This window comes from Haemorhous mexicanus, chromosome 3 (genome assembly GCF_027477595.1).
Source record: "Haemorhous mexicanus isolate bHaeMex1 chromosome 3, bHaeMex1.pri, whole genome shotgun sequence".
NCBI lineage: Eukaryota > Metazoa > Chordata > Aves > Passeriformes > Fringillidae > Haemorhous > Haemorhous mexicanus.
In genome coordinates, this window is record NC_082343.1 from 74080638 (window position 1) to 74107902 (window position 27265).

Here is a 27265-nt window from a genome sequence, read left to right on the forward strand (position 1 = left end):
CAAGCTTCAATACAAAGGTACTGGTAGAGCATTCCTAGAGCATCCTATATATACAGTTACTTTGTGTAACAGGGCCTATTTTCCTTCATTTAGTCATTATCTGCAGACATCCATTCTAGGATGTGTCTTGAGGCTGAATCATCTGGAATTAACTTAAAAGTATGTGGTATGAGCACTCATCTGTATGAAGTTGTCTTGTTAGAGTGTAAAAGATTGCAGCCACAATTACATTTGATGATTATTTCTGTAGATGAAACGACTCTGTTTCTTTTTTAATGGTTCTCTTACACCTTGCTTCTTTGGTTGTTGTGGGGTAGTACAATCTAAAGCAAAGAAAAATCAAGGAAATAAGTTTAGTTTCTTAATTGTGTAAGGGAAATGAAACATGGGATGCCTCTCCCCCCTTGTAAATCTAGCTCACTATGGGTTTTTAATACATTAGTTTTTTGAAATTACTGCAAACAACCTTACAGACTGTAAAAAAAACCAATTAAAATTACTTAATTTAGTTTGCTAGATTTTTGGTGTTTTTATTTTCTCTATAACTCCATTACTTCCACTATAACACTGAGGATTTCCAAGTCAGTGTTTAAATTTCTGAGACAAGGTTGAGTTTTACAGAGTGAAATGATGCAGGTGAGAATTCTCAAAGTGTATGTTGGATGCAAGGGGAGATGCTATAGGTGATTTAAATTAAAAGGAAAAGAATTAAAAAATGGAACAAAAAGACCTTCTGTATCTTGGTAGAAGTGAAGGAAAATGTGAGAAAATTTTTTCATCTGTCTGAGTAATGGTGGAGCTGTGTGCAAAAACAAGATCTTAATGAGAGTGTATGCAAAATATGTTAGCTAATACATGGTATAGTTCTGCTTCATTGCCAAAATGTAATCATATATTGAAAATTTTTTTCTATGGCCGAAACTGAGTTGTTCTGCTTAGTCTTGGGTAATGACCAGTGCATATTATCTGGAAGTGATGACATAAGAAAACTGGGTATGTGTTACAAGTCAGGACTCGTATTTTAAATGCCATAAGTTGTTCTTACGAATTAATAATACAAGGTTAAGCATTCAGTGTTTGTAACATTCTGTAATGTTAAATACCCTGTAGTACATGCATTGACGCTAGAATGTGTACCTTTGCACATTTGCAATCTTTGTAAATGATAATGAAATGTTAACTGAGGCTAGATTACAGATTGTACAGTATAGATATAGATATACATTATTATAATGCTTGAGTGATAGTGTTCTACATAATTAATAAATTATTGTTGATCTGATGATCCTTGACACAATGCAATTGTTTTTGTTTGAATCCTTCAGTTGCGGCAAGTTCTGGAACACTTGTCTCAGCAGAGCGAAAGCCAGTATCTTAAAATCTTGACAAGTCTTGCTGAAGTTGCTACAACAAATGGTCACAAATTGCTCAGGTAAGTGTGAGGTCACAGGTTGATAAACTACCCCGCAGTTAGTGCCACTTAATAGTTTTAATAGTTCAAACTATCTGATGCTCAGCACATGCTGGAGTAGATAGATCTCAAATCTGATTTATATGATAATGTCTGTTTAGATTGCTGTCTTCACAAAGGCTTCAAGAGAAAAAGTTGGTGTCCTTGTATAGCTGCTGGTATCTAGAAGCTTGAGTTGCAGGGAGGTGTGTTTTTTGTTTGGTTAGTTTGGCTATGTCAGCCCTAGAAAGGGAAGCTTTTTAGACAACTATCAAATAATTTATTCTTTTTTTGTCTTCACCCTTCTCATTTTTTTTTTTTCCCTTCCACATTTTTACTTTTCTACGTGCTTCCTTAGTATGCTTGAGGAGAGTTTTGTTACTTCAGACACCTGTCTCATGTTTGCTGGCTCTGGTTGCCTTACATGGCTAGTAATATATATGAGATAAAAAATTTCATCTCTCAGTGGGCTGTCTCAGCAGCAGTAACTTGGGGAGATGCATGACACAGGCAAGCATATTTACGCAGTATGCTTTTTTAGTTTTTGTGGCATCTGTTTCAGTTTGTGCAAAACACTTTGTCTGCAATTTGTTGGAGAATTTTATTGTTTTCAACATCTAACAGATTTTGGTGTAACCTTTATGCTTTACTAGAAAATTTTTACTGAAAGAGTCAAGGGTCTGAAAACATGAGTGAAGTTCCTTATTAACATGTTTTAGATGGCATTTTGGCAAAGAGAGCTTTGAAAGTGTTCTGTAATCAGAGAAACCTGTCAGCATAGGATGTAGAGGATTATGACTTGGGAAGCTTTTTTTTTACTTGGGCTGGGGTTCGAGGAGCCCATTTGTGAGATGGAAAATAAATAACATATTCTTGCTCCTAGATACTTTATTTTCTTGCCATTAGTCATGTTACATTTAAATGGAGCTTGTAGATAGCAGGTCAGAACTCCTGGATGATGGTAGGAAATTCATTACATCATTAATAAATCTTATGCTGGTTCACTTTGATGAATAAATGTAAAGATCTGAATCCCTTTAAACTTTGTGGTTTGAAGGAATTAAAATGTATAGACATTAATGAAATTGCTGCTGCAAAGAAAACTTTCTGAAGAATTTCTGCTGTTGCAGTGTGTATCAGCTTATCTTGTAACACATTCCTTTTTGTCTCCAGATTTCCTTAGAGCCAATAGATCTCCCACAAATAAATTGTGGTAAGGTGAAAAACCATAGTGCAGGAAAGGGTTTCAAACTTGCTCTGTATAGGGACATTATTGGAAGTTGTGGTAGCTGCATTACATCATACAAGGTAGTATTTGCTTCTGTTTCAGTGTCTTCATAGGTAAATTAAACTGATTGTCCTTTAGATTTGATTTGTTACTGTTACTGCTCTTCTGATTTGAGCAATGCTCCCTCAGCCAGTGTGGCTGTAGAAACAGTAGCTCTGTGCCTGTACTGTCTCTGAATTTGAGCCTCTGTGTGCTCCTGTATTGCTGTGTATGAGTGAGCCAGTGGAGGCTGAAGACAGGATCGAAGGGTTGCATTGCATTGGATGAGGACTCATTTCTAGAGATGCCAGTACTTGGAGTGTCCTGTGGACTCTTACTGGCCACCTTCTCTTTGGTACTTTGTAATACAGAAATGTGATAGCAAAAGAAAACAATTCCAAGACAGTTTCACAGATGCAGTTTTGCAAAGACTGTGTGTCTTTTCTCTCCAGCTTGGTTTCCTGGCAGAAGCAGTGAATTTCTACTTCAAGAATTATTTCTCAGTTGCTTTCTTATAAATACAATGGGGATTAAGGTAGTACTTGGTGAATACTCTGAGCTTGGGCCTCTTTCCTCTCTCTCCTTCTTCCAACACAAATGTGTAAAATGTACTTTGTACATGAAAACCTCCAGTAATGATATTCTTGCATGGCTGAACTTAATATCACCTCTATTCATTTTCTGGGTACTAACCCACAACCTGTTGCTTTTGGGTTTGTCTTTTGTTTAGTTCAAAAGTGTATAAAATTGTTTCTTGTAATGCTTCTAGCAAGGATCCAGGAGTGCCACTAAGTTTTTGCCTGAAGACTTCTGCCTTGAGTGCAAGCAAGGATTGTGTTTCACTTAGCATTATCTTCACCAAGTATTCCCTTTTTCTAAGAAAATAATTGACATGTGACATGATTTGGTCTTGCTGGTGCAGGTTAGGCCTAGATGTTTACAAACATCATCAGTAAGCTATTAAATGCCCTCTAAGGTTTTTTCTACATGTGTTGGTCCTTATCCTGGAGACCAGGAAATTTCACCAGGAAAACCCTGCTGCTGAAACATGATGAACCTCAGTTGAAATATTAGAAGGTTTTATTTTTTTTTTCTCTTTTCAATAGTTAACTTCTCGAGTTAGGTTAGCTTCTTTTATTCATAAATTCTTTTGGTATATAAGCAAAGATTTTACAAATGCTAGCTTTTAGCTGTGATGAGAGCTTCTGGTAACACAATTGCAGACTGCCAGTCAGGGGATTTTCTTTACCTGGTTAAAAACTTAACATTCCTACTGTAGCACTGTTTGCTTTCTCTGTTCCTTTCTTATGTTGATTTACTGAAAACTTACCAGGTTAAAGTATAAATTGTCACAAGAAATTTTTGTATGGTAGTTTGGTAGAATTCTTAGTACATTGCTTTTAAAAGTTAACTCATAGTCATTAAAATGTAGTGCTGAAAACAAATAGGTATTTTGCTGATGCCATTGGGTGAATGAGATCATCATAAAGCTATGCTAGCTATTAAACTAACTGTGTTTCAGGTTTGTGTATTAACAGATTATTAATTGCAAGAGATATTTACAGCACCCTGTAAGATGTCAGTTTTCTGGTGTCTACTGATCTGTCTGGAAAGCATGCTTTTAAGTTACAAGTACTTTAAGGATAGAATTGAGTATATGCTCACTTCTGTAATATTTATAATTTAGTAGGTTTTGATAGAAAAATAATTAATTTCTTGTAGTCTGTTATGCATTCAAAACGGGAGAATTCTTACTACTTGGGGTTTAAGAAAGAAAACCTAGTTGAGTTTGGTGGAGAATGTTCTGCTTGTGCATAAAGTAATGAATATCTCATATTTTGCATTGTTTTGGTACAGAGTTCAGTGTTTGCCAGTTCAATTAAGGAGACATAAAACTTTTAGTATATTTGTTGGATAAATAAATAACATAGTGGTGGTTTTGTTTAGTATCTTTTAGATTACATTTTACTTGAGTAGAAAAGTGGCATCCTTACCATCCTGATCTTTTGTCTGGTTGAGGTAGTTAATGGGCATCTAGAATAATAGCTGGTAAGGATGGGCTGTGGCAGCATATCTGATCAGTCAGTCATATCAGGCTTTTACTGTTGGTTGCTCTGTTTTCTGGGTTGAGAAACATTTTCATCTGGATATCCCAATTTGCTTCATGCACTGAGATCCTTAGGAAGCTGGATTTCCTCCTTGGGGTTCATAAGAAGTGTATTTAAAAAAAAAAGGAGGTATTTTGAAAGATCTAGAATCTGTTGTTCTTACTTCTAGTTAAAGTTACCTCTACATGTTAGTAAAATCATAATGCTTATATTTGACTTCTGGGGCTGGTGCAGGAAATGAAAGTTAAAATTTTCTAGGGTTTGAAGCTTAGGGCTTTTTTTCAGCATATGTATCAGACCCTACCATTACATTGCTTGCTCCTTATTATACTAAATTGTTTCATCTAGGAAAAGAAACTTTAACATGCCAATTTTTTCCCCCCAGCTTGTCAAGTAATTATGAAGCTCAGATGAAGAGTCTCTTAAGGATCGTGAGGATATTTTGCCATGTCTTTCGCATTGGCCCATCCTCTCCCAGTAATGGAAATGACATGGGCTACAATGGAAATAAAACTCCAAGAAGTCAGGTGTTCAAGGTCAGAAAAGTATATGATGTTGTTAGGAAGATAGACGTTAAAGAGATGAATTTCACAAAGCATGCATTCATTAATCAGACATCTCATGAACAGGAAGTAAGTTTGGTTGATGTTCCCTTTTTAAGTTAAACCTACCTCTCTCCTTCTCCTGTATTTTTTTCCCCACTGAATGAACTAATTTAGCCACTGATGCACATCTCATGTTATGATTTCTGTTTATTTCTTATTTAATAGATTGTTTGTTAGGTGTTGAAGGTTTAGCTACCCAGGTGACCTTGGTAAATTTTGGTTTTATTTCTGTTAAGAGTATAGTAATGTGAAAATATGGTGATATTAATATAATAGATTATATTAATGTAATTTCAAAATGGCAGTTGGAGATACGCAGATGGACTGCTGATCCGTAAGCTTTATCCAGCTTCACATGGCAAATGGAAACAACTGAATTCTTGATCTGTTTGTTGTTCTCACTGTGTTCATGAAATCTTTTCCCAAGTTGTTCTTGGTTTTTCTTATTACGTGCTTTGAAACATATCAGCTCACTACTACCCTTACAAGGTTACTGATTTATAGCTGTTTTCAAACACATGCTTTAGGTAGCTGCCATTTAGAGGTTTAGTTCCTGAAGGTGTTTGGTATTTTTATGTTTGTTTGTTAAGGACTCTCTCTGTAGAAAGTCAAAGATTGCCTTTTTGTAAAGATGCCCCAGTTTCCTGTGTGCCACTCAGTCTCCATTGGATATACAACTGCCACATATTTTTCAGAGCATCTAATAAAAAAGAACTGCAGGGTAATTTTTCTTCTCCCATCTTACTCCATACTCTTACAGAGCACAGCTCATACCAAGAAATTTAGGTGCCAGTAATTGAGGATTTTTCTTTCTTTTACGCTTCTTCCACTGTGTTGTGAAAACAGTATTTTGAAATTACTGCAATTATTTGATGATATATGTTCATCAGGTTACTTCTAAGGGGTTTTAAGACAGAGCTATATTGATAAGATTGTGGAAGATGATACACTTAATTCCTGTTTATTTAGTGAAGTATCTGAGTTTTTGTTTAAATTTCTTCTCTTGGAAAGAAAAAAAAGGATTAGACTGTTAAAAACAAAAAACATGCAAGCACTAATATTTGTTCTTCTGGTAGCATAATAGTTTTAAGAACAAATTGATATATATAAAGAATATAAAACTAGTGCTTGAGTCTGAACAAAATGTAATGAGTCTGTACATTTTGAGTCTGTACAAAATGTAATGCATTATTCAGTGTGCAGTGTAATAGTTGTCCTTTGGAATTGTTCAGCAGAATAGGGCAATAATGTGGGTTTAACCAGAATTCTGTTTTTAAAAAACTAAGCTGTATCCAAATCACAAGAATTATTTTATTAAAGGCAGCACTTTCTAACAGTTTTAATGACAATTGCTCCAAGTATACCGAATTAAATAACAAGCAGATGTTAAACACACTTCATACAAGAACTGTCTCCAGTGAGATATTCTGCTACCAAGCCCAAAAAGGAAAAAAGGAAGGTTTCCTGCTTTTCAACTCTACATAATTTCAGAAGTCAGTATGAAATTAAAAAAACCATTCAACTGCAGTTTGCAAAGGAAGTGGTTTATCAGTAGAATCACTTATCTGCATGCCCAAATGACTTTGTATGATGAAAGAATTTTCTTAAATTACTGTGCATTTAATTCTTGTGCAGTGGACTTATATTCAACTGCCACAATTGTCTCAGAAAATATCAGTGATGCTTTCACACTTGTGTGAAAACAACATGTATGTTTTTAATAAATAAGCAAAATATACTACTGTTGCATTACCTAACAAAACAAAAATTTCAGGATATTTTAAAAATTATTATTGCAATTATTATAATTTATTTAGAAGTTTTATGAGGGAGGCAACTCTGCAGGAGGGCCACTGTTGTGTCCATGGTATTTTAAAGATTGATTTAAATTTCAAACGCAGAAATATAAAAATACTGATGAGAACTTATTGTTGTTTGGGAGTGGGCACACAGGTCTGGAAATGCTGAGTTTATCTACAGTTGTGGTTGGTTTAGTCTGTTCTTGCCTAAATTTTCAGTAGACTGGATAGTAGGAGATTAGATATAGTGCTGAGTGAATTGGATGACTTCCAGTTTTCTCTTAGTCCTACCTTTCCTTCTGCTTTTTTGGCCCTTCTTTGAAAATATGTTTTTGATGGTCTTTTTCACCTTTTAGAAGGAGATAAAAAATACCTGACTTTTTGTAATGCTTCATTAATTTTTTCTGTATCAATGTACTGATTGAACATATTTTGAAGAGTTGTCACTGTAATGTAGCTGGGAAGGGATTAAAAATGTGAATAGTGAACTCAAGAACTCAAACAAGATCTTACCAGTGAGAAACTTTGAGTAGTAAATTTGACCAGGTTTACACTTGTTACTTTTCCATGTATTGCTCTTCCAATTGCTGTTCAGTGTGATCACATATTAGGGAAACTTGTTGCAAATTTCTCTGTAATTGAACAAGGTTGGGAAGTGCTTAATGTTTTTTCCTTGTTTCAGATACTATTCTTTTTTAGAATTGAGGTAACTTCTCTGCTGTGACAAAGTCACTTCATGGATTAGTGATCTCCTGCACCCTGTGTCTTAAAAAAGCTATCTGACATCTGCCAAAAGATTTTGCTTCAGTGTTGCAGTTTGAATATGGATTTGGTTACTGGTCTTGCTTTCTAGATGAGTAAAGAGGAAGGCATTGCATAGGTAAATTCTTGCATTTGGGAGGTAAGGTGTGCAGCTGTAAAAGCTGGGTACTCCATCAGACTCAGCTGTATAATTCTACTGCGAAATAAGACAACTGAAGTTTAAGTGGAGGTCTTTTTTTAATATGAGGTTCATGGTAAGAATTAACTGAAGAATGCTGACTAGTAGTTTGAAAAAAACATTACTAGTGGTTTGATTGAATATGTTCATATGCCACTTGAAAAGATCCCTAGTCATGGATGACAACATAAAATGCTGACAGTCATGGATATAGAGGTGATGGGCAATATTTAGAAGTGTTTTTTTATATCCTGAAGTTGGACTAGAAAGAAAGAAAATGAAATGTTAAAGCTGCTGTGCTTGACTAGACTTTTAAGTGAGTTTAAGATCAGAAGCTGTGAAGATCTAGCTTTGGAAAAAGAAATTGGGTGGAAAAGTTCTGAAAGGTATGCTAAATCTGTTGGAAATAAAAGATAAAACACAAGATATTGGGGGAATATGGTGTCTGGCAAGCTAAACATTGGCAAGTTTGAGGGAAAAACCCTAGATTTTAGTACTCTAGTAAATAACTACCTGTTTTCTCCTGAGTTATAGGCTGAGAGTACATCTGCATTTTAATTCTTCTGTGTATTCAATTAATCCTATTTTCCATTAGAAAGTTTCTTTATGTTATGTTTTGTGGTAAAAGTCTGCCAGGTGGGTCTTGGGAGGAGGATAACTTGATTCTGTATGGCAGACATTTATGTAGAAAATGTGTGCTGGAGGTATTCAGATCACCATCTAGAGAAATGTGTGTTCACTAGGAGCACAAGCATTAAGTGAGTCACAGACAAAGTACTGAGCAAAGACTACCACTATTAGTTAGAGATCAGTCTGGCTTCACCCCACACTTCTATTGGGAAAAACCAGAAGCATAGTGGTAAATTTTTAAATTGTGAATTTCAGCAGAAACTTTTAATACAGAGCTCTTATGAGAAGTAATTTATTGTGTATTGAGAGTGTGTCAACTATGAGGTGCAGCTGACAGTGCTCCAGATAGTATGCAGATACTGTGAGCAGCTCTTTATTTTCAAAAGCAACCTGAGAATCTGAGTGTCTGCTAAGTCTTTGAATGTTTTCACTGCTGAAAAATGTTGATGCAGCAGTAACATATGGAAAAAGGAATCCATGTAGAAGTTCACTCTTACTTTTGGATTGCTGTAAAGTACTTGAGTAGATTATGTCCCTGTAGGATTCATATCCCTATGCTCACTAGGCTGTGGGCTTGTGAATCAAGCCCTTAAACACCATTAAGGGGCAGCACTGTTAGCCCTTGTGGATTTTTTTATGCTTGTGAGAGAGCAACAGGTCTTATCCCTTTTTCTGCTCTGTTGTAGGCCTGCAGCTCAGAGTAAATGTGCAGTGAGGGAATTGTACTGGATTTCAGTTATATTGGGTTTTAGCAGGTGGTAGTAAAAAAAACATGTCTTTGTTAACGTAAAATAAAATGTATAACCTTATAATTTGATATGGGATTCTGCTGATACTTGTTTCTATTTCATAAAGCTAGATGGTAGTGACTCTTACTCTGAAACATCTGAGGTACTGTCAAAATGAGCTGTATGAGCTCACATTGTGCATAAAGCACATTCTTACTAGACATGAACCTGAATATGTGTGGTGTTCTCTGGGATTGCCTCCATCTTCTTGGTACAGGAAGCTTTTTTGAGCAGGTTGTTCCTAAAGAACTGGCACTCTCTTACTTTAGAAACTCAACCTATGTATTCCTGTTTCTCTGCTTGGCTGCAGTGGTTAGGCAGTAGTGTGCTATGTGAAGCCAGACTTTGTCATATAGTTCAGTTCTATAGCTCTTCTGTAGTTCTTTCTAAACGAGTTTTTCTTTCTTCCATCTGCTGCTTGATTTTCCTTCTATATGAAATTTTCTCTTTGTGCTGTTTGGCTAGAAGTATAGAATTTTTTATGATTATTTGCCTCTTATCTCTAACATGACCTCTAAAGGATCATTTAAAGCTTTAAAATGTGCACGGTATTTATTTTCCTTAAGAGGATTATCACATTATTAATGTTATCTAATGTCAGCATGTTTCTTTTTGTCTGTTTTTTCATGTGTTTATTGCAGCCACTGGAACTGCTCTGGCATTCTCTGGATGAATGGCTTGTTCTGATAGCCACAGAGCTGATGAAAAACAAAAGGGACTCTGCCAACATTACTTCTATTTTATTGAAGCAAAAAGGACCAGATCACCCAGATGCTACTTCTGCGCCTTCTTTTGCCACTGCAGGAGTTGAGGGAAGAGAAGAGCTGTTCACTGACGCTGTTGAGTTAAAAACATATGATATGGCTGGGAAGCAGGAAGCTTGTGCTGATTGTCAGGATGTTATCTCCATGACAGCAAACAGGCTAAGTGCTGTCATTCAAGCCTTCTATATGTGCTGCTCCTGTCAGATGCCTCAGGGGTAAGGAGGCAATTCATTTTTCTTACTCAAACTATTACCATTTTAAAATCATACATACTTTCTGGGAAGAATGTTGATACTGACCACATTGTATTAGTGACAGTCAAGGCTATGCTGTTTAATGCTTTCACTAGTTCAGTTATTTGAAGGCTTTTTTTCTTTTTTTAATGGTTCTAAGGGCACAGCACTGCAAATTTTCCATAGTGCTGCTGCCTATGAATGTAGCTGCACTGGGGCACATTTTGTTTTGAATGTCTAATGGCTCTTTGTAATCATGTAGTATACTTGTAGGTAGTAGGATTTTGATATTTTGAAGCTTAGCTGTATTTGCTGAATATTTGCTGAATTAACCCTGAATTTAATGTGATTATCCAACAAGAAGAGCTATAAGGTCAGAAGAAAAAAAAAGTGAGTTATCTTTGTGTTTGAAAATGATAGCTGGGGCAAAACTTGCTTGACTATATGATATATAATAAGGAGAGTTCAGTCTCAAAATAATGCTCTCTTGGAATCCTGTCCCAGGTTGACAAACATGTAGTTTTGTGTGGAACATGCAGTTCAGCTTAGGTAAGCCTAAAATCATTGAGGTCTGGTTTAAAAAGCAAACAAGTGTGACCACTTGTAACTGAGGTCCTAGTCTGTCCAAGATTGTTATGGATTATATTTATGACTTTAGCTCCCATGATTAGAAGTATTAGATTAGGCAAATATTACAAGCTCCCTGAGGAATATAGAAGCAAGGATCCTGCTACCTGTCAACTCTTGGTTATTCCTAATCACCATAAGGGTTTTTCTTTCTCTGCCAAACTGAGTTGAATAAAAGGTTTTAAATTGGCCAGTAATATTTGTCTGGGGCATAGTTCTCTGTGGATGTTCTGGAAGATGATTGGTTGTTGACATTTTTGCCTTTTCTGTTAGAATTCTGAAATTTCTGTTTCTCTTTATGAGATCTTAATGCTATTGAATATTTAGTTTCATGATGACTAGTTAAACAGCATGTTTCTATTTGTGTAGTATTTTAAAAAAACACCAACAATTTACGTAATTTAAATTAGTTTCGATTGCACTAACCAAAATCATCTTACGATTTTTAAACAGGATGACATCACCTCGTTTTATAGAATTTGTTTGTAAACATGATGATGTCCTTAAGTGTTTTGTAAACCGGTAAGCTTCAACAAATATGGACCTTGTAATCCACCCCTCTGTTCCTCCCCAGCAGTAATTAATTTTTTTCTTCTTGCTGAGTTGTATTTTTAGATTGTTGCTGTGATAGATGAACAATATGCAATTTAATGGTCTTGCTGAACTCAACAGTGTAGATTAATGATTCAGAGCTCAGACTTAAATGAACTCTTGTGCATATTTAAGTGATCTATTTGTAAGATTAAAACTCTATTTCACAGAGAAACAGAATAATTTGATGAATGGATTCTTTCCTTATATTTGTTCCAAATAAGGCCTTCCCTTTTAAGGTAGATGAAAACTTTTATTCTTCCTCAAATGTATGATGACTTAAAGGAGTCTAAACCGTGTTTGTACAGTTGGCTCTTTCCAGAGTTTCTCTGGGACTGCTAGGTTTATAACCTTCCTTCTACGTGGGGAGCTGCTTCTAATCCTCCCATGGTTAACAGATGAGGTAATGTAAGTTGTTTGGGAACAAGAGTTAGGAAGAGGTGATAAAATAGAAGAATCTCTTGAAACTTGTCTATATGATTAATTGCATTGTTTCTTTATGTCGACTTTTTGTATTGTGAAACTTTATTATGAAATCTCTAACAGGCATCTAACCTATTTTTCTTTCAGAAATCCCAAAATAATTTTTGATCACTTTCATTTTCTTCTGGAGTGTCCTGAATTAATGTCCAGATTTATGCACATCATAAAAGCTCAGGTAAATGTCAGGAGGTGTTACAACTTCTGTCAATATACAAAGGGTGTTTAAAAAAAAAAATTTAAAGAATTTCCATTTGGGGAGGATGAAAGAACTAAACACGGCCTCTAATGCTTCTGCATCTGTAATGTGGAAAGATCATATTAAACAGACATGGCAGCCAGATTTCTGTATTAATAATTCTCTAAAGTACATGGGTGAGTCCATTTGAGATAACCAATGCTGGATGTGTCTTACAAGTCCAGCTTTCAGTTAAAGAGTGAAATTTCTGTTTGTAAATCTACTTGTGCATATCTAATAGATTGAACTTTAAAATGCTTTACTTTCCCCTAAATGACTTATATTTTGAGACAAACCAGAGGATAAATACATCACTATTACTTGATTTGGCCATAGTGGCACCTCTTTTAATGAAGGATCATGTCATCTTGTTGTCCGTTCCAACAGCTTTATTTACTAAGATGTGAACCTTACTGTGCTTTTATTTTTAAAGATAAATTGCTTTTATTAATGCAGTTTCATTTTTGGGACATGTTGTAGGTGTATTGTTTAGTCAATCTTTCATTGAAATGTGTGTGTTTGAAACTCACTACCTATGAGTAATGTGGAGACCCCGAGAATTGATACCCTGTTCGTTAGATCAACTCATGTACATGCTGTGAATTGCAGGGGATGAGAAAGGCCATACTTGTGTCATATCTGTCTCAAAAGGGCTGTAAAATGTCAATATAAACACTGAGTCAAACAAGTTAGAACCTTCTCACCTAGGAATTGCTTTGTAAGGTTTCTGGTTCTTTTGGGCTGTTTTATATTGCCAATGAACCTTACTGTAAATAGGGCTGGTTCATATCCCTTGTGCTTCTGTGCTTCGCTGTGGTTGATTATCAGGAGTTTTACAGAAGCCAGTGACTTATTTCTTATCTAAGTTCCTTCATGCTCTCCCCTAACCTGGAAGGAGTTCTGTGCTATTTTTCTCTTCTGCAGAAAACTTAAATAGCTATTTCTGGATAGCTGGTGGTCCAGTCTTTCTGCAAGCACTCGAGTGCATGTCAGTCCTTTCTTCTTCCCAAAATAGTGTATGGCATACTGGGGTGACTGTGCTCATCTCAAAAATTAATTGAGAACTATGCATAACCGTTTGCTTGAGGGAGAGGACTTATTCAGGGGAATGCATGTGTATAATATGGTTTGCACCTTGTTTTGTAGCCATTTAAAGATCGCTGTGAATGGTTCTATGAACATCTGCACGCCGGGCAGCCAGATTCAGACATGGTGCACAGGCCTGTCAATGAAAATGACATACTTTTGGTTCACAGAGGTATTGTATTCTAAAAGGAATTAGTGTGTCTTTGAAAGATAATGAATGAAAATGAAAAAAATTAATTGGTATTTTGTATTTAGATTCTATTTTTAGGAGTAGCTGTGAAGTTGTGTCTAAAGCAAACTGTGCAAAATTAAAGCAGGGGATTGCTGTGAGATTTCATGGAGAAGAAGGCATGGTGGGTAAAAGTGCATTGTTTTCTTTTACGGCATTTTCATATGGAAATATTAATTCTCATTCACAAGTGTGTTATTGAGCTAAAGCCTACTTTAAAATTACTTAAAAAGAAATATGTGGTTGCTCAGCATAACTCTTGAGTGAAAGTTTTGTGTACTAATATGTTTTATTCTCTTGACATGCAGGGACAGGGTGTGGTGCGTGAATGGTTTGATATCTTATCGAGTGAAATAGTTAACCCAGATTATGCCTTATTTACCCAGTCAGCTGATGGTATGTCTCTTTCCTTTTTTTTTCTTTTTTTCCCCTAAGTTTAGGGTGTCATTTTTTATAAAAGCATTTTTAAAATAAAAAAAAAATCTGTGTAGAGGCACAGATTATTTCATGAAACCTAAAAGGAGAGGTTCAGGTCTGCCTGTTTGAAGTAGTTTTCTCCAAGGAGGCTAGGACTGGACTGTCTCCTGCCTGCATTTGACTGGAGACATGTGAGAGGAAGTAGATACATTCTCATCCTTCCTTTGAGCATGTTCAAAAGTTGACAGAAGCCAAGCCCATTAGAATGAGTAAAACATGTATATAGCAATACAGTAAGATGGAGGACCAAATTTAGCAGTTGGTAATTACCTTTTTTTTGATGATAATTATTTTAGAGCAATGCTTTGGAGAGTGGCTAAGCAGTATCATTGTAATAAGATGTCATTACATTCTAAGACATTTCTTTCTGACATCTTCTTTGTGTAAATGAAAAACCCCAAACAGACTTTCAAAACCCCAAGATAAAACTGTTGCAGTGTTTTCAGATGCTTAGTGTATTTGATAAATAAAAACTTAATTAAAAAAAAAAAAAGGAAAGGAACATGATAATATTTTTGTTTTGTAGGAACAACATTCCAGCCAAACAGCAACTCTTCTGTAAATCCAGATCATTTGAACTACTTCCGTTTTGCAGGCCAGATCCTGGGGCTGGCTCTGAATCACAGGCAGCTGGTGAACATCTACTTCACAAGGTCATTCTACAAACATATTCTTGGTATGGTTTTATTAAAATCTTGCTTATTAGTCGTAACAATTGGCTGAGTAGTAAACCTTTCCCTTTTTTACTTTTGTGTCTGTTAAAAATGAAAAAGCCTTGAAAATTAATGTCAATTAATGTCTTTGTAGTCTTTTATGTACATCAGAGTCACAGCAATTCTTTGCATCACAGTTGTGAAATTCATTTACTCTTCTGCATAGTGTCATTCTTGAGAAATGAAAATGATTGTTCTATAGTTAACTTCAGATAGACAAAGTCGAAAATGTTTGTGGCCTCTGGCAAAAATCTATTAGGCATTCTTGATCATGTCTGAAGTTCTTCACTTGTGCAATGGTTTTTAAAAAGATGAAGCCCTGCCATTGAAAACCTATCTGTCTACCTACTCCAACTAATAGTACTTATTTCCCAAAACAGGGTTTCAGAACTAATGCAGGTTCATCCTGTCTCCTTAATGAGAGAAGTTAATTCATATGCTTTTACTGTAGTATTCAAGAGGATTGGACAGACGTTTGTATAGAAATGTAACTTCCTTAGTAGGATAACCTCTGTTAGCTGGCAGTATCTGTGGTCTAGGACTCTTCTCTGCTCTTCTTTAAGAACCTTTGTGCCTCTTGATTGCTGAACATAATGCCTCTCTTCTGCATTGTTGTGAAAAATTTCTCTTGAAAGAAAATGTGGTTCCCTGTACATTCTTGTTACTCCTACAAGTACATCAATTTATTTGTTGTTGCATGCAGAATTTCCTTGGTGTTCAATCACTAATATTTGGAAGTATAAGACAGCTTGATGGTTTTCTGTCATTGTTTTGTCTACCTACAGTCTTCCTGTGATGTTTGCTGAGTCCAGGGCAGATTAATTCTTAACTTCAGGTTTGCTGTTTATCTTCCCTGCAAGTGTTCAGAGAACACTTGCAGTTCATTGAAGGTGCAGGCTCAGTCATCTTTATCAAGATCTTCTTCACAGGGCAGTGTATTTTATCCCTCTCCCTCAGCTTTGCTTTCTGTGAGAGTGACTGTGCTGGGCAAGAGCCAGTGGAGCACAGCCAGTCTGCAGTACCATGTTTGCAGTGCTTCCTCAGGCTCCCCTAGTCATTGATCTTTACACAGGAAAGTGGTTCTAAAGTAGAGGTATCATTGCATGGCACAGTTTGGTACTGACTTAAACCTTGGCCTTTGACATCAAGAGTGAGTAGAAGAATTATGAGTGATTTGGGTTTGAAGGGATCTTAGATACCTTGGGCAGGGTACACCTTCCTCTAGACCAGATTGCTCAAAGCCCTGTACAGCTGTGTCTTGGAACACTTCCAGGAATGGAGCATCCACAACTTCTCTGGGCAACCTGTTCCAGTGCTTCATCACCCCCACAGTAAAGAAATTCTTCCAAATATCTAATTTAAACTTATTGTCTTTCAGATTTAAACCATTCCCCCTTGTCCTGTCACTGCTTGCCTGTGTAAAAAGAAAATTCCTCTCCAGCTCTTTAGGCCACCTTCTGATACTGGAAGGCTGCTTGAAGGTCTCCCTGAAGCTTTCTCTTCTCTAGACTGAAACAAGTCCAACTGTCTCAGGCTTCAGTCTTCATAGGAGAGGTGCTCTGGCCATCTGATCATCATTGTAGCCTCATCTGGACTTGCTCCAACAGGCCTGTCCTTATGTTGGGGCCCCAGAGCTGGCTGCAGTGCTCCAGATGGGGTCTCCTGAGTGTGAGGTAGAGGGGCAGAATCATTGCCTTTGGCCACACTGCTTTCATTGCTATGAATAACGCTTACCGGCTAATTTCCTTGTGATGTATTCACAAAAAAGAAAATCTTATTTTTCTGCTGTTCAGTGTTACCTTAAGAATAGTGAAGTGTTGTTCTTGTCACCTCTTTTGGAAAGGCTAATGCTCTTTTGGACTGCTAATGATTTTGGGTTCCTAACTGGTTTTGGCTTGTGATTATATGCTTGATTGTTGGTTTCTGACAAGATGACCTATTACTTTTTCCTTTTTTTTCCCACTTTACTAGAATAAGTATTGCAAACCAGCAGCAGTCGTTAGTCTCTGTTAATAAGATCTAACTGGTCTTGTCATTCCAACATTCTGTTTTACAGGCATCCTGGAACTTTTTAGAGGTTTATACACATTAAACTTGTTCAAGGTCAAAATACTCACAATTCTTTATCACTTCTTATTTCTTATCAGAGACAAATAACTAGAAAAATTGCATCTCCACTTCTCAGAGTAGTTGCTTTTTCTGCCTCAATCACTGTGATTTATTTAAACCTTTCCAAGGCCTTTTCCATGAACTTTGCGCATCTCCTATCTTCTTGTTTAAGGAGTTAGAGTTGCACAGCAGTGGGTGCTCCTGAGCAGATTTGTTTTATTTTTGCTAGCTCTTGTTCATGTCAAATACAAGTTATCTGGTTATAGACATAGAAATTCCCTTCAGCTTCTTAAATAAAGGAGTATGAAATCTCTTGCAGTCTGAGACTGTTTTCATTCCTTTGGTTTTTCACCTTGCCCTGAGTTCCTTGTTTTCTGTAGTGAAAGTATATCCATCTGTTTATAGCTCTGAAATCACCAGTTGTGTGCTAAGCCCTTCTGTGTCTGAGGAACACTGTGAATCTCTTTCAGAGAGGAACTCCTCTTTTTAACCAATATACAGGCTGTGGAAGTGACTTAATTAGAAGCTGAAACCTGTATGAATAAATGTTCATACTTTTCTTTGAGCCTCAGGTGGGTGCATTATCTTTTTCCACTGTGGTGAGTTGAGATCTTCCTGCAATAACATCTGGTAGGTGAGGAAAGATCATTAACATATGTGATGACTCAGCTAACACACAACTAATGTGTTTTAGAAGGTTTTAGATATGTAGTGTGCACAATAGTTTTTTTGTGTGTGTGCTGTGAAACCAAACAGTGTTCCATAGGTCTGCATGTTTATTGAGGCTGCACTCTATTCCAGATATAGCACAGGAAGAAATACAGTCAGAAATTAGTAAGACCTCTTAGGTTTACTTTTCTCAGACTTCTTATTTATCAACCTTCTGCTTAAACAGGGGAGGAGCAGATGGTTTCTCTAGTGCTGTTTTCCAGTTATTTTGCATTTCTTTACAGATATGGTTACTTTCCTGTTAACTTCTACCTTCAGTTTACAAAGACAGCGTATGCATTCTTAACTGTCCTATCTATTGTTACATTCCACTCTATAATGGAAAGTAGTCCTTGAAGTGGCATAAACAAAAGTGAAAATGAATTTCTGGCTCAGTGTATTTTGAACTGGAGGCCTTAAGTCTTGAATAATTAATAAGCTTGTCTCAGAACTTACCTGTATCTCTTGGAAGTTCTGTATTGCACAGAACATACCTGCTTCTCACAATTATGCTAAGATAGATTTCTCTTCAAACTGCTAGGGCCTCAAGGGTATACAAGAGAAGGATACATAATACTTTGGGGATTCACATTTTTCATGATATATCTGATGGAATTTTTTTATAACTGCCTGCTTGAGTCTCTTCATTGGTAAAATATCTGTCAACCAAATGACTGAGCTTAGTGCTTTGGTCTCACAACATGCTGACTATGAGTGAACTCTCATCATAACACTTGTTGAGTTTCTTCTCTAAAGGAGTCTCAGATTCCTACTTTTCAGTCTTCTTTTCCCACATTTTGTGCATATCCCACAGAGACATCATTATTTCCATGTTTCGTGTGTCAAATGCACATATGCTTGCTAGTTAGCAAAAGTGAAAGTCCTCTGGAAACTACTAGACAGCTGTTAGTTTTTTTATTTTGAGAGAGGTGGCAGTGGTATTTAATTAGTAAGTTATCCCTCTCTTAAACTGGAGTGTTGCTTGATTTTATTTGAAAACCAATGCCTTACAGCTGTGTATATATTCTTGCAGCGCTTGTCAGCTCTTCCATGGAAATACTATAACATTTTTTACACTTGGATGTTTTGCAGTGGCTGCTAACCATTGAATTTTTTGTTTCTCTGGGGTATTGCATCCACAATCCATAATGTGCTAAGGCTTCTACTAATGGGCACCCTTATGACACTGCACGGTGTCATAAGACAATTCCCAGATATTGTATCTGTCTTGGTAGTGTTGAAGTATCTATCATGCCAGAGTTAAAATAATCGAGGTCTGCTTTCTTGTGAAGAGGGTAGCTCTCTTGCATATACTAGGGTATATTTGTTCTGGGCCTGTTTGCTCAAATGTGCTCGAGTGCCATGCCTCTGAAGGGGTTTGTAAATGTTTCTGTACCTGGATAAAAGTCAGATTTCTAGCAATTCTCCTTTTAAATGCTTCTAAAGTACTTGCAAGTTCAGTTTGAAATGTAAAATTCCAATAATAATAATAATTTCAATAATTTTAATAATTTTAAACTGTATAATAGATCTCATTTCAAATATGATTAAAAAGAAGAACACTGAAGAGTAATAATTTTCTGGGTACAGGAAGGTTGTCTCCCCCTCACCCCCCAAGTAATGTTCTGAGGGAAAAGATACTGTTATAGAGAAATATGATATTTGCATTGTTAAAATTTAGGTAGAAGACTTTAAGACTTTGTAGGAAACATTTAACGTTTAGTGTTCAGAATGAGTAGATGCTTTTACTGAAATCCATTAGTGAACTAAAATGGTGCAAATTGGTTTTTCCTGAGTGGTATGCCATTTGCTTCACTAGGAGGAAAAAGATACGGAGGAAACTTGATCCTATAGTCCTGTAGTATTTTAAAAATACAGCGTGCACAGTTCTGCTGTAGTTAGCAACAGCACATCCCTTTTTCTCTTTTCCTGTTACTGCATTATTCTGGTTTCTCTCTAGAGGGCAATCTTCTACCATGTATTAAGTTAGAATCCTTTTTGATTTTTCCTATTTATTTGAGCAGTTTTGTCTTTTTTTTTTTTTTTTTTTTTCCTAGGCATACCTGTAAATTATCAGGATGTAGCATCTATTGATCCAGAGTATGCAAAGAACTTGCAGTGGATTTTAGATAATGATATCAGTGATCTGGGTTTAGAGCTGACATTCTCTGTTGAGACCGATGTGTTTGGAGCAATGGAAGAAGTGCCATTGAAGCCAGGGGGTGCAAGTATACTTGTTACACAGGAAAACAAGGTGAGTATACAGGTTTATTCAGAAGATGGTAGTATTGTACAAGCTGTTGGACTGACTTTCTGAATAACTGGAAGCATGAATGGTATATCTGTTTTGGAGAAGATACGAAAAGATTGCAGTTGTCAACACTCTTTCCTCTTTTTCTAAGTTAGCACGTTAAAGAGTTCAGATTAGAGGTTCTTGTCTCTGACAGAACTGTGGAAGGAAAATAGGATGAATTGAAATGAAGGATTTATTTTAAAAGTTACAAATACTCCGAAAGTTAAGCTTTGGGTATATATACCAAGGAAATAGAACAGTAGCAATTGCTAAAAATAAAATTATAGGTAATGTTGCAAAGTGTGCTGCCTGCTAGGCCGGTCTATAGCACTGTATTGCTCTAATTAAAATGCAGATAATGGACGGAGTAAAATTCTGCAGGAAGATTTTTCAGCCATTTGCAAGTCTCTTGATGTGTATGGAAATAACCTACTTTTAAAATTTATTAGTAGCAGGTTGAAAAGCCCCTGATTCCTCTGCAGCATTAATTCAAACAAAGAAATACAGGAAAACACAGCGACATTTTGAAGATCATATAGAAATTATGATAAACACAAGTCTGATTGAATCCTGCAGTTCCTGACTAAACAGTTCTGAGTAACAGCAGGAGTGTCACGGGGAGACCTGACCTGTAGTTTTTTATAACATTGACTCTTGGTCCTGATGTCTGCTTTGTGTTCTGATTTTTTTTTTTTTGTGTTGGGCTGGCCGAGCCTGTTCTCTGTGCTCAGTAAGCATTTGGCTTCAGGAGTGGTGCAGCAGCTGCTGCACTGGGGAGCAGCCACTTGGTGTCAGCCTTTGTTGCAAGGACATTGCAGTTTGTGTTGGAGCAATTGGCACTGGATTCTTGTAGCCTTAATCCTCATTTTCATTAAGGCAGAGTGTCATTCCAGTAGCAGGAATACTGTTGTTAGCCTGATTCTGCACTGATTCCTGCAATACAGTCATTTGTGAAAGAATACAGATGGTAAAAGAAGTCTAATTATGAAGGTAGTGGATGCTTAATTTCTTTATTATGTGTTGGAGAAAGCAAGAATGTTGATTCTTGTGTCTGGTCAGTCTTAGCTTCTCAGTATATTAAAAAAATGTATTTAACATAAATTGTAGTTCCATAACTACTATTTAAAACCCATTTTCAACTAACATTAGAAGTTTGCCCACATGGGGGTGGGCATTAGTAGCCCATTAGCAGCCTTATTTGGTTTCTTAATTTTAGAACTAGGGCACAGTCTAAAAAGGGTGATTGAAAATGTGTAGCGATGCTTCCATTCTATCTCATCAAGCCTTCGTCAACATGGCAGGAGGGGAGTAGAGTTTGTGTAGCTTTAATTTGAAAGGTGGTAAGAAAGAGGTGCTCTGGTGGTAGCTTTGAAACGATTAATATTAATGCATTTTTTGAATTTGAAGTTGCATAATGTGAAGTCAAAAAATAATTGTAAGGTGGCAGTGTTTTGTTCACTGGCAAAGTTGTTGCCAATGGCCAAGTTGTTGAAAATTGAAGATGTGTATTTTATTGGTTTTGGGGGATTTTTTTCCACTTTGTTCAATGTAACATAGTTTTGCAGTATGCTTTAACTTAGCTGTTCTATCAGTTTAAATAGGAATGTATCTACTTTATAAACAAAAATCTCCTTTTCCCCTCAAGTGATATCTTGTTTTTTTTCCACCTTTACCCAAGGAATAATAGATCATTGTTTAAAACTCATTGTATTTATTATACCTCAGGGAAAAGAGAATTCAACTTCTAAAATAATTTGCTAAAAATGCACACTAGCAGGTAACCTGTTAAAATTACATTATGATTGAATCTTTATCCCTTAAAAAACCTAAACAACAAACACATACACAAAAAAATCCCCTGTGCCAAAACCAGAATAAAACACACCCTTGCCCTTCCCTGCACAGAAACCACCCAGCAGTCCCTTTCTCTCATTGAAAACGGAAATAGAATAAATGCACTACTAGTAAGAGCTATTTGTAAAGTGTTATTTTCTTTGAATGGGGTAATTTTATTTTTTTATCAACTGTGTAATAGGTGAATGGTTGTGGGACAATTAGATGATGCAAATATTCATGTCTTGCAATTGCTGTGTCCATGTAGCCCAGCTGAAATACAGTTATAGCTTGGTTCAAATGCCTTTTGTCATGGTAATGGAGAGACTTCAAAGGGAAAACTCAGCCTTGGTCCTGAATTTATCTTTGCCCTTTGCTGTGTACCGTTTTGCAGCTTTCTACTTTTTAGGAAAAAAATAAAATTAGGTGTAGTCAAGGTTTGACTTTATGTTATGTTAAAGAATGGTGCAGATCTCCACAATCCTGTGGCTTTCTCAGTCCTCCCAGAACCTGTCTGTGAGCTGGCTATTCTGTTTGGCAGTAAAATAGTAGGTTTTTTTTTTTTTTCCCAGGCAGCTTTAAAATGGAGCTGCTCTCTGAATCTGAAAATCATCATAACCATTGATCCTCGTCTCACAGTATAGGGGCCTGTGAAATCAAGGAATCTGCATTATTTACCTCAAAGTGAAATACAGAACAACCCCTCACCCAAACTATACTTTGTCATTATATTTGTGATGCCCATTTGATTTGTTCAATCAAATCTCCCTTCCTTAAAGAAGCCTGGATCATAACTTTATGTACTATGTAGGAATGCATATGTAGGTCTGAAATGATGTAGGTATTTCTGTTTTGTAATGTGCTCCTAAGGCTTCAGAGGGGAAAAAAATGGAAATGAAGTGCACAGAAACCAAAACAAATTGACCAGGTTGTTTACTGACATGTGTTATGTAAATTCTGTGCTACAGGTCTTTCATCGTGTGCCAGTGCTGATAGCCAGGATGGTTGGCTGTTCCAGGCTATTTTAAACATTTCTTGTTACACCTAAACTACAGCAACTGCTTTCTCTCAAAGTGTTCAATGTAGTATTTTTGTCATGCATAAAATAAGTAAATTTTTTTAAAATGGATTTTTCAAAATAAGGTTGTGAATTTTTCTTTCCTCAGCCCTGTTTTTCTGGGTAGCCTAATTTACATAAGAACAGTTTAAGAGATGTAAAACAAGCATTTCTGATCCTTGAAAACAACCAGTGTTAGCATTGTTTTGAATCCTGGTATTGCAAAAATTTTTGATTTCTTCTGTATTCACAGACTGACTTTTGTCTAGTGCAGTTAATCTCCTTTGGCTGCCCTTCAGTCCTTAGAGAGGGGAGCTGTCTTCAGCTCCACTGATAGTAGAAGCAACCTGGGAAGATTTCTAGACTTAAACTAGGTTTTTGAGACCAGTACTACAGTTGAAGATATTATTAGGTCATGTTCTTCTTCTTCAGAGCACTTCACAAATTAACTGTTCTCTCAATCTAATAAAATGGTGATAATGCATTTAAAAGTATCTTTCAACTGCAAACAACCCCTCTGTACATCTGTGAATGTAAGGAGCTTTGTTTAAAAAGTATCCTTCTGTTTTGAAATGTTGCATAGTTAATTCTCTTTTTCAGAAAGGGAGGAAAGAAAAAATGCTTGGTTGCTTTTGTGCAGGTTCAGAACATAAAAATTTAGGTTGAAATATTTTAAAATTAAAAATCAAAGTAGTATTTTTGTAAGATTGTTCTCTTGAAGGAAGCTGATAGTTGAGATGGTTTAATTGGGAGATAAATTTCATGATTTTCTTATTAAAAGTCATGATTACAAAGTCAAAACATTTCTTTAAACAGAGTACCTAAATAATCTAGCAATAAATTTTGTTTTAAAGTAGAAAACTACTTTCTTGAGTAAAGAAACTTTATTAGACTTCTGTAATTTGGTCAGGGTAGATGAGGCATGTTTATAGAATATTAATGTAGGTACTTTTCCCTTCTAAAAGGCACTTGTCTCCTTCTAAAAGCCTTCTTCCATTAACGCCTCCTAGGCTTTTGTGTTCTTAACAAAATCAGAGTTCTGGTGGATTCCTTTTCTGGCTGGCATCTTTTAAAGGTAAAAGAGTCCCCAGATCTCTAAAGCATGTTATAGTCTATTCCCTGGCTATGATGGAAGTTGTTTTCTGGTGTTTTTCTTTTTTAAAAACTAAGGAGATTTTTCAAGACTTTCTTTAAAAAAATGTAATTCTTATTAAGACTAATAAACTCTGTAGGCTTTATTATGTATTATTTTAGGCTTCCAGAGACAGGCAGGGGAAAGCAAGGAAGCTTTTTGTTTCACAAGTATTCCTTCAGAAGTTAGCCCTTTTTTCTAGGTAATGTCAGTTTGCTTAAATGGAGTATTTTTGTTTACAAACATTGGTGTGTTTATGGCCTTAACTGAGCTTAATGGAAGGGGTATTAGGTGTGGGCATGACAAATTAAGTTTTGTTTACTTCCTTTATCCTAGTCTGAGTCCCTGTTTTTTGACTGGTTTATGTAACAGTTCAAACACTTCTGTTTTGTAATTGTTTTAGGAAGGAAGGCAGAAGAGCAGAAGGGGCTTATTTTGGATTGCTTCCACATGAAAAATGCAAAGGGACTCTTACTGCCTTCCAGTGGAAGAGATTTGTAATGCATTGAGGACTGCATGCGTGTGTGTGGGTTTGTTTGAGCACTGTGCGGTTTTGCTGGGGTCTATCTTAATATTGTTTTCTGTGTTGCAGGCTGAGTATGTCCAGCTTGTGACAGAGCTCAGAATGACAAGAGCCATTCAGCCTCAGATAAATGCCTTTCTACAAGGCTTCCATATGTTCATTCCACCATCTTTGATCCAACTTTTTGATGAATATGAACTGGTAAGATGAAATGCCTACGTACTTTTAAATGCTTTGTTCACCATATTTTATCAGCAGTGGAAATGATGTAGATGTAAAGCTCAGTGACCACAAAATAAAGATTTTGTAGATTTCACGTTGGCTTTGTTTCCTGGGCATCTATCAGTGAGGATCTCATTATTTGTATTCCTGCTTTTTCTAGTTACTCAGGATTACCATCTTCCTGAAACTTCACATGACAGTAATAAATGCCCTAAATTGTAATTTCAGTATGGAATCAGCATGTTGTGGCCTTTAAGTCTGTGCATATTTTCCGTGAGGAGGACAGAAATCCTATAAGAGTAAGAAGATTCTGTCTATTGTCTTTACTTTTTCTGAGTCGCAGAGTCAAATTCCAGTTGTTGGTGGTTTGATCTTCTGTAACCAACGCATCTCAAATTGTTTCTGAAGCCATGGCAAGACTCAGAGGTTTTTTCTTTTAGGTTCTTTGACAATAATTTTTCTCCCTTGCTAGTGCATACTTAAATTAAACAGATCATGTGAAGTTTTCTGAATTCAAGAATCTTCATGTATTAAAATGTAGTTGTGGGTTCCATAAGGTTGCAATAAAATAAAAAAGCGCTGCAAGCTTTCTACTTCTTAAAATAGCATAAACTCATGAAACAGGTGGTTAGTCAGGAGGACTAATCACAATCTGTGTGCTTCTCCTGAAGGAGCTTTTGTTGTCTGGTATGCCAGAAATTGATGTGAATGACTGGTTAAAAAATACAGAATACACCAGTGGCTATGAGAGAGGAGACCAAGTTATTCAGGTAAAATTATTTATTTTTTTATTTATTTACTTACTTATTTTAAACAATGTAGACTGTTTAATCCAAAAAATGTGGTTTTGTTGTTGTCATTATCTGTGTGTGTTTGTGGAAGCTTATTTTGGCTGAAATTTGTGGAGGTCTTTTAATACTGTATTTCTACATTAAGTAACTTAATTATTTATGAATTTGGTACAAAAAAATCCATAATTTAAATAGCAAACTTACAAATATTCCATTTATTGTTTTATCAATATATTTTCAAGTACTACAAGTATTTAATGGAAAATGCAAACTAACTTTTTTGTCATTTAGTGGTTCTGGGACGTGGTGGAAGAACTAACTCAGGAAGAGAGAGTGTTACTATTACAGTTTGTTACTGGCAGGTGAGAGACTCTTCTGTAAGAACAGATACATTGTCTAGATACTCTGAAATAAGACAGAGACTTGAGAGACCATAAAAGATCATCTAGAAACTGTTTTGCATACTGGTTGTTCTGTACATTGAAGTAGACAAAGTGTGTGTTAATACTTTTGCTGTCTCTGTTGCCTGCAAAATGATTGATTACTAATTTATTATACTTGACCACTTTGCAAGAGGCCTTTGTTGCTGTCCAGGCTGTTCTTGACAAGGCCGTAGTGAATTTAAATGAGCTTTATATTCTTTTTCCTGTTGCATGTTTATGTGACTTTTGGCTTTTCCAGCAATCTGCTGAAGCTGTAATAAATGAGATAAGTACATTCAGTCAATATATACAGAATATCCTTCTCCTCAAGCTGAGTTGAATTCAACATTAGTGTAGTGTGTCAAGATAAGTAAAGATGTAGCCTTATGGAAGACTGTCTGCTTTATAAAGGTTTTCTGTCCTAAATTCTATTACTTCTCTGGTGAAAGCCACTTTTATTTCCCTTATGGTTTGGGTGCAGTGGGGGAATGTTTTAGCAATAAATGCCCCTGTGAGCTGGGTGAGTTGCCGAGCTTGTGGGTACAGACGTTTCACAGAGTGGATCCATGGACATAAATGTGACGCCTGAGTTGTGCAATCCAGTCTTTTTCTGGTAGCAGGCAGAGATCACAACATCTTGGTTTGATGTTCCCTTAATATTCTAGGATTAGTAGAGTAGCTGAACTTTTGCATGTGAATTTTGTGGTTAAGCAAAGATAAAATACAAATTAAGATCATCAAAACTACCTTTTATATTAAGGAATTTCACAACCAGGGATGTGTCATCAAATGGCCTGGTCTCCAAATTCTATTAGTTTCCCTTGATTGATTATGAATTTCCTTGGTTTGAGGCATCATGGATGATTTGAGAAGGTAGTTGTATGCACACAGATCTTTTTGTCTTCTGAAGAAATGATTCCTGAAGTTGTAACGGCACATGCCAACTGCTGGTCTTTCATTTTTAGTGCACTGGTCCATTTCTAAATTTAGACAGCAAATAAGGATCTTTAAAATGTAAGGTTGTGTTTCAAATGCTTCTTAAAACATTCCAAACGATACTGAAGTGGCATTCAGTATTTTCACTGCATTTGGGATAATCTCCTGGATTCTAAGAGGCGCTTTCTATCAAGTAAACAGTTACACTGTCTGA

General features: G+C 36.2%; 1 protein-coding gene across 7 annotated transcripts in view; it reads left to right on the forward strand.

Annotated features, from left to right (window-relative positions):
* HACE1 (HECT domain and ankyrin repeat containing E3 ubiquitin protein ligase 1) overlaps positions 1-27265 on the forward strand; it is an 88678-nt gene that overhangs the window by 15976 nt on the left and 45437 nt on the right. For 6 of the 7 annotated variants that reach the window (XM_059842383.1, XM_059842381.1, XM_059842380.1 and 3 more), the window contains 13 exons: positions 1326-1432; positions 5211-5457; positions 10229-10566; positions 11665-11733; positions 12373-12460; positions 13667-13778; positions 13862-13959; positions 14144-14231; positions 14839-14988; positions 19900-20096; positions 24750-24881; positions 25574-25672; positions 25985-26055. In XM_059842383.1, coding sequence (XP_059698366.1) covers positions 1326-1432; positions 5211-5457; positions 10229-10566; positions 11665-11733; positions 12373-12460; positions 13667-13778; positions 13862-13959; positions 14144-14231; positions 14839-14988; positions 19900-20096; positions 24750-24881; positions 25574-25672; positions 25985-26055 — 1796 coding nt within the window. The remainder of the gene's footprint in view (positions 1-1325; positions 1433-5210; positions 5458-10228; positions 10567-11664; positions 11734-12372; positions 12461-13666; positions 13779-13861; positions 13960-14143; positions 14232-14838; positions 14989-19899; positions 20097-24749; positions 24882-25573; positions 25673-25984; positions 26056-27265) is intronic. The other variant, XM_059842382.1, reaches the window with a different exon arrangement.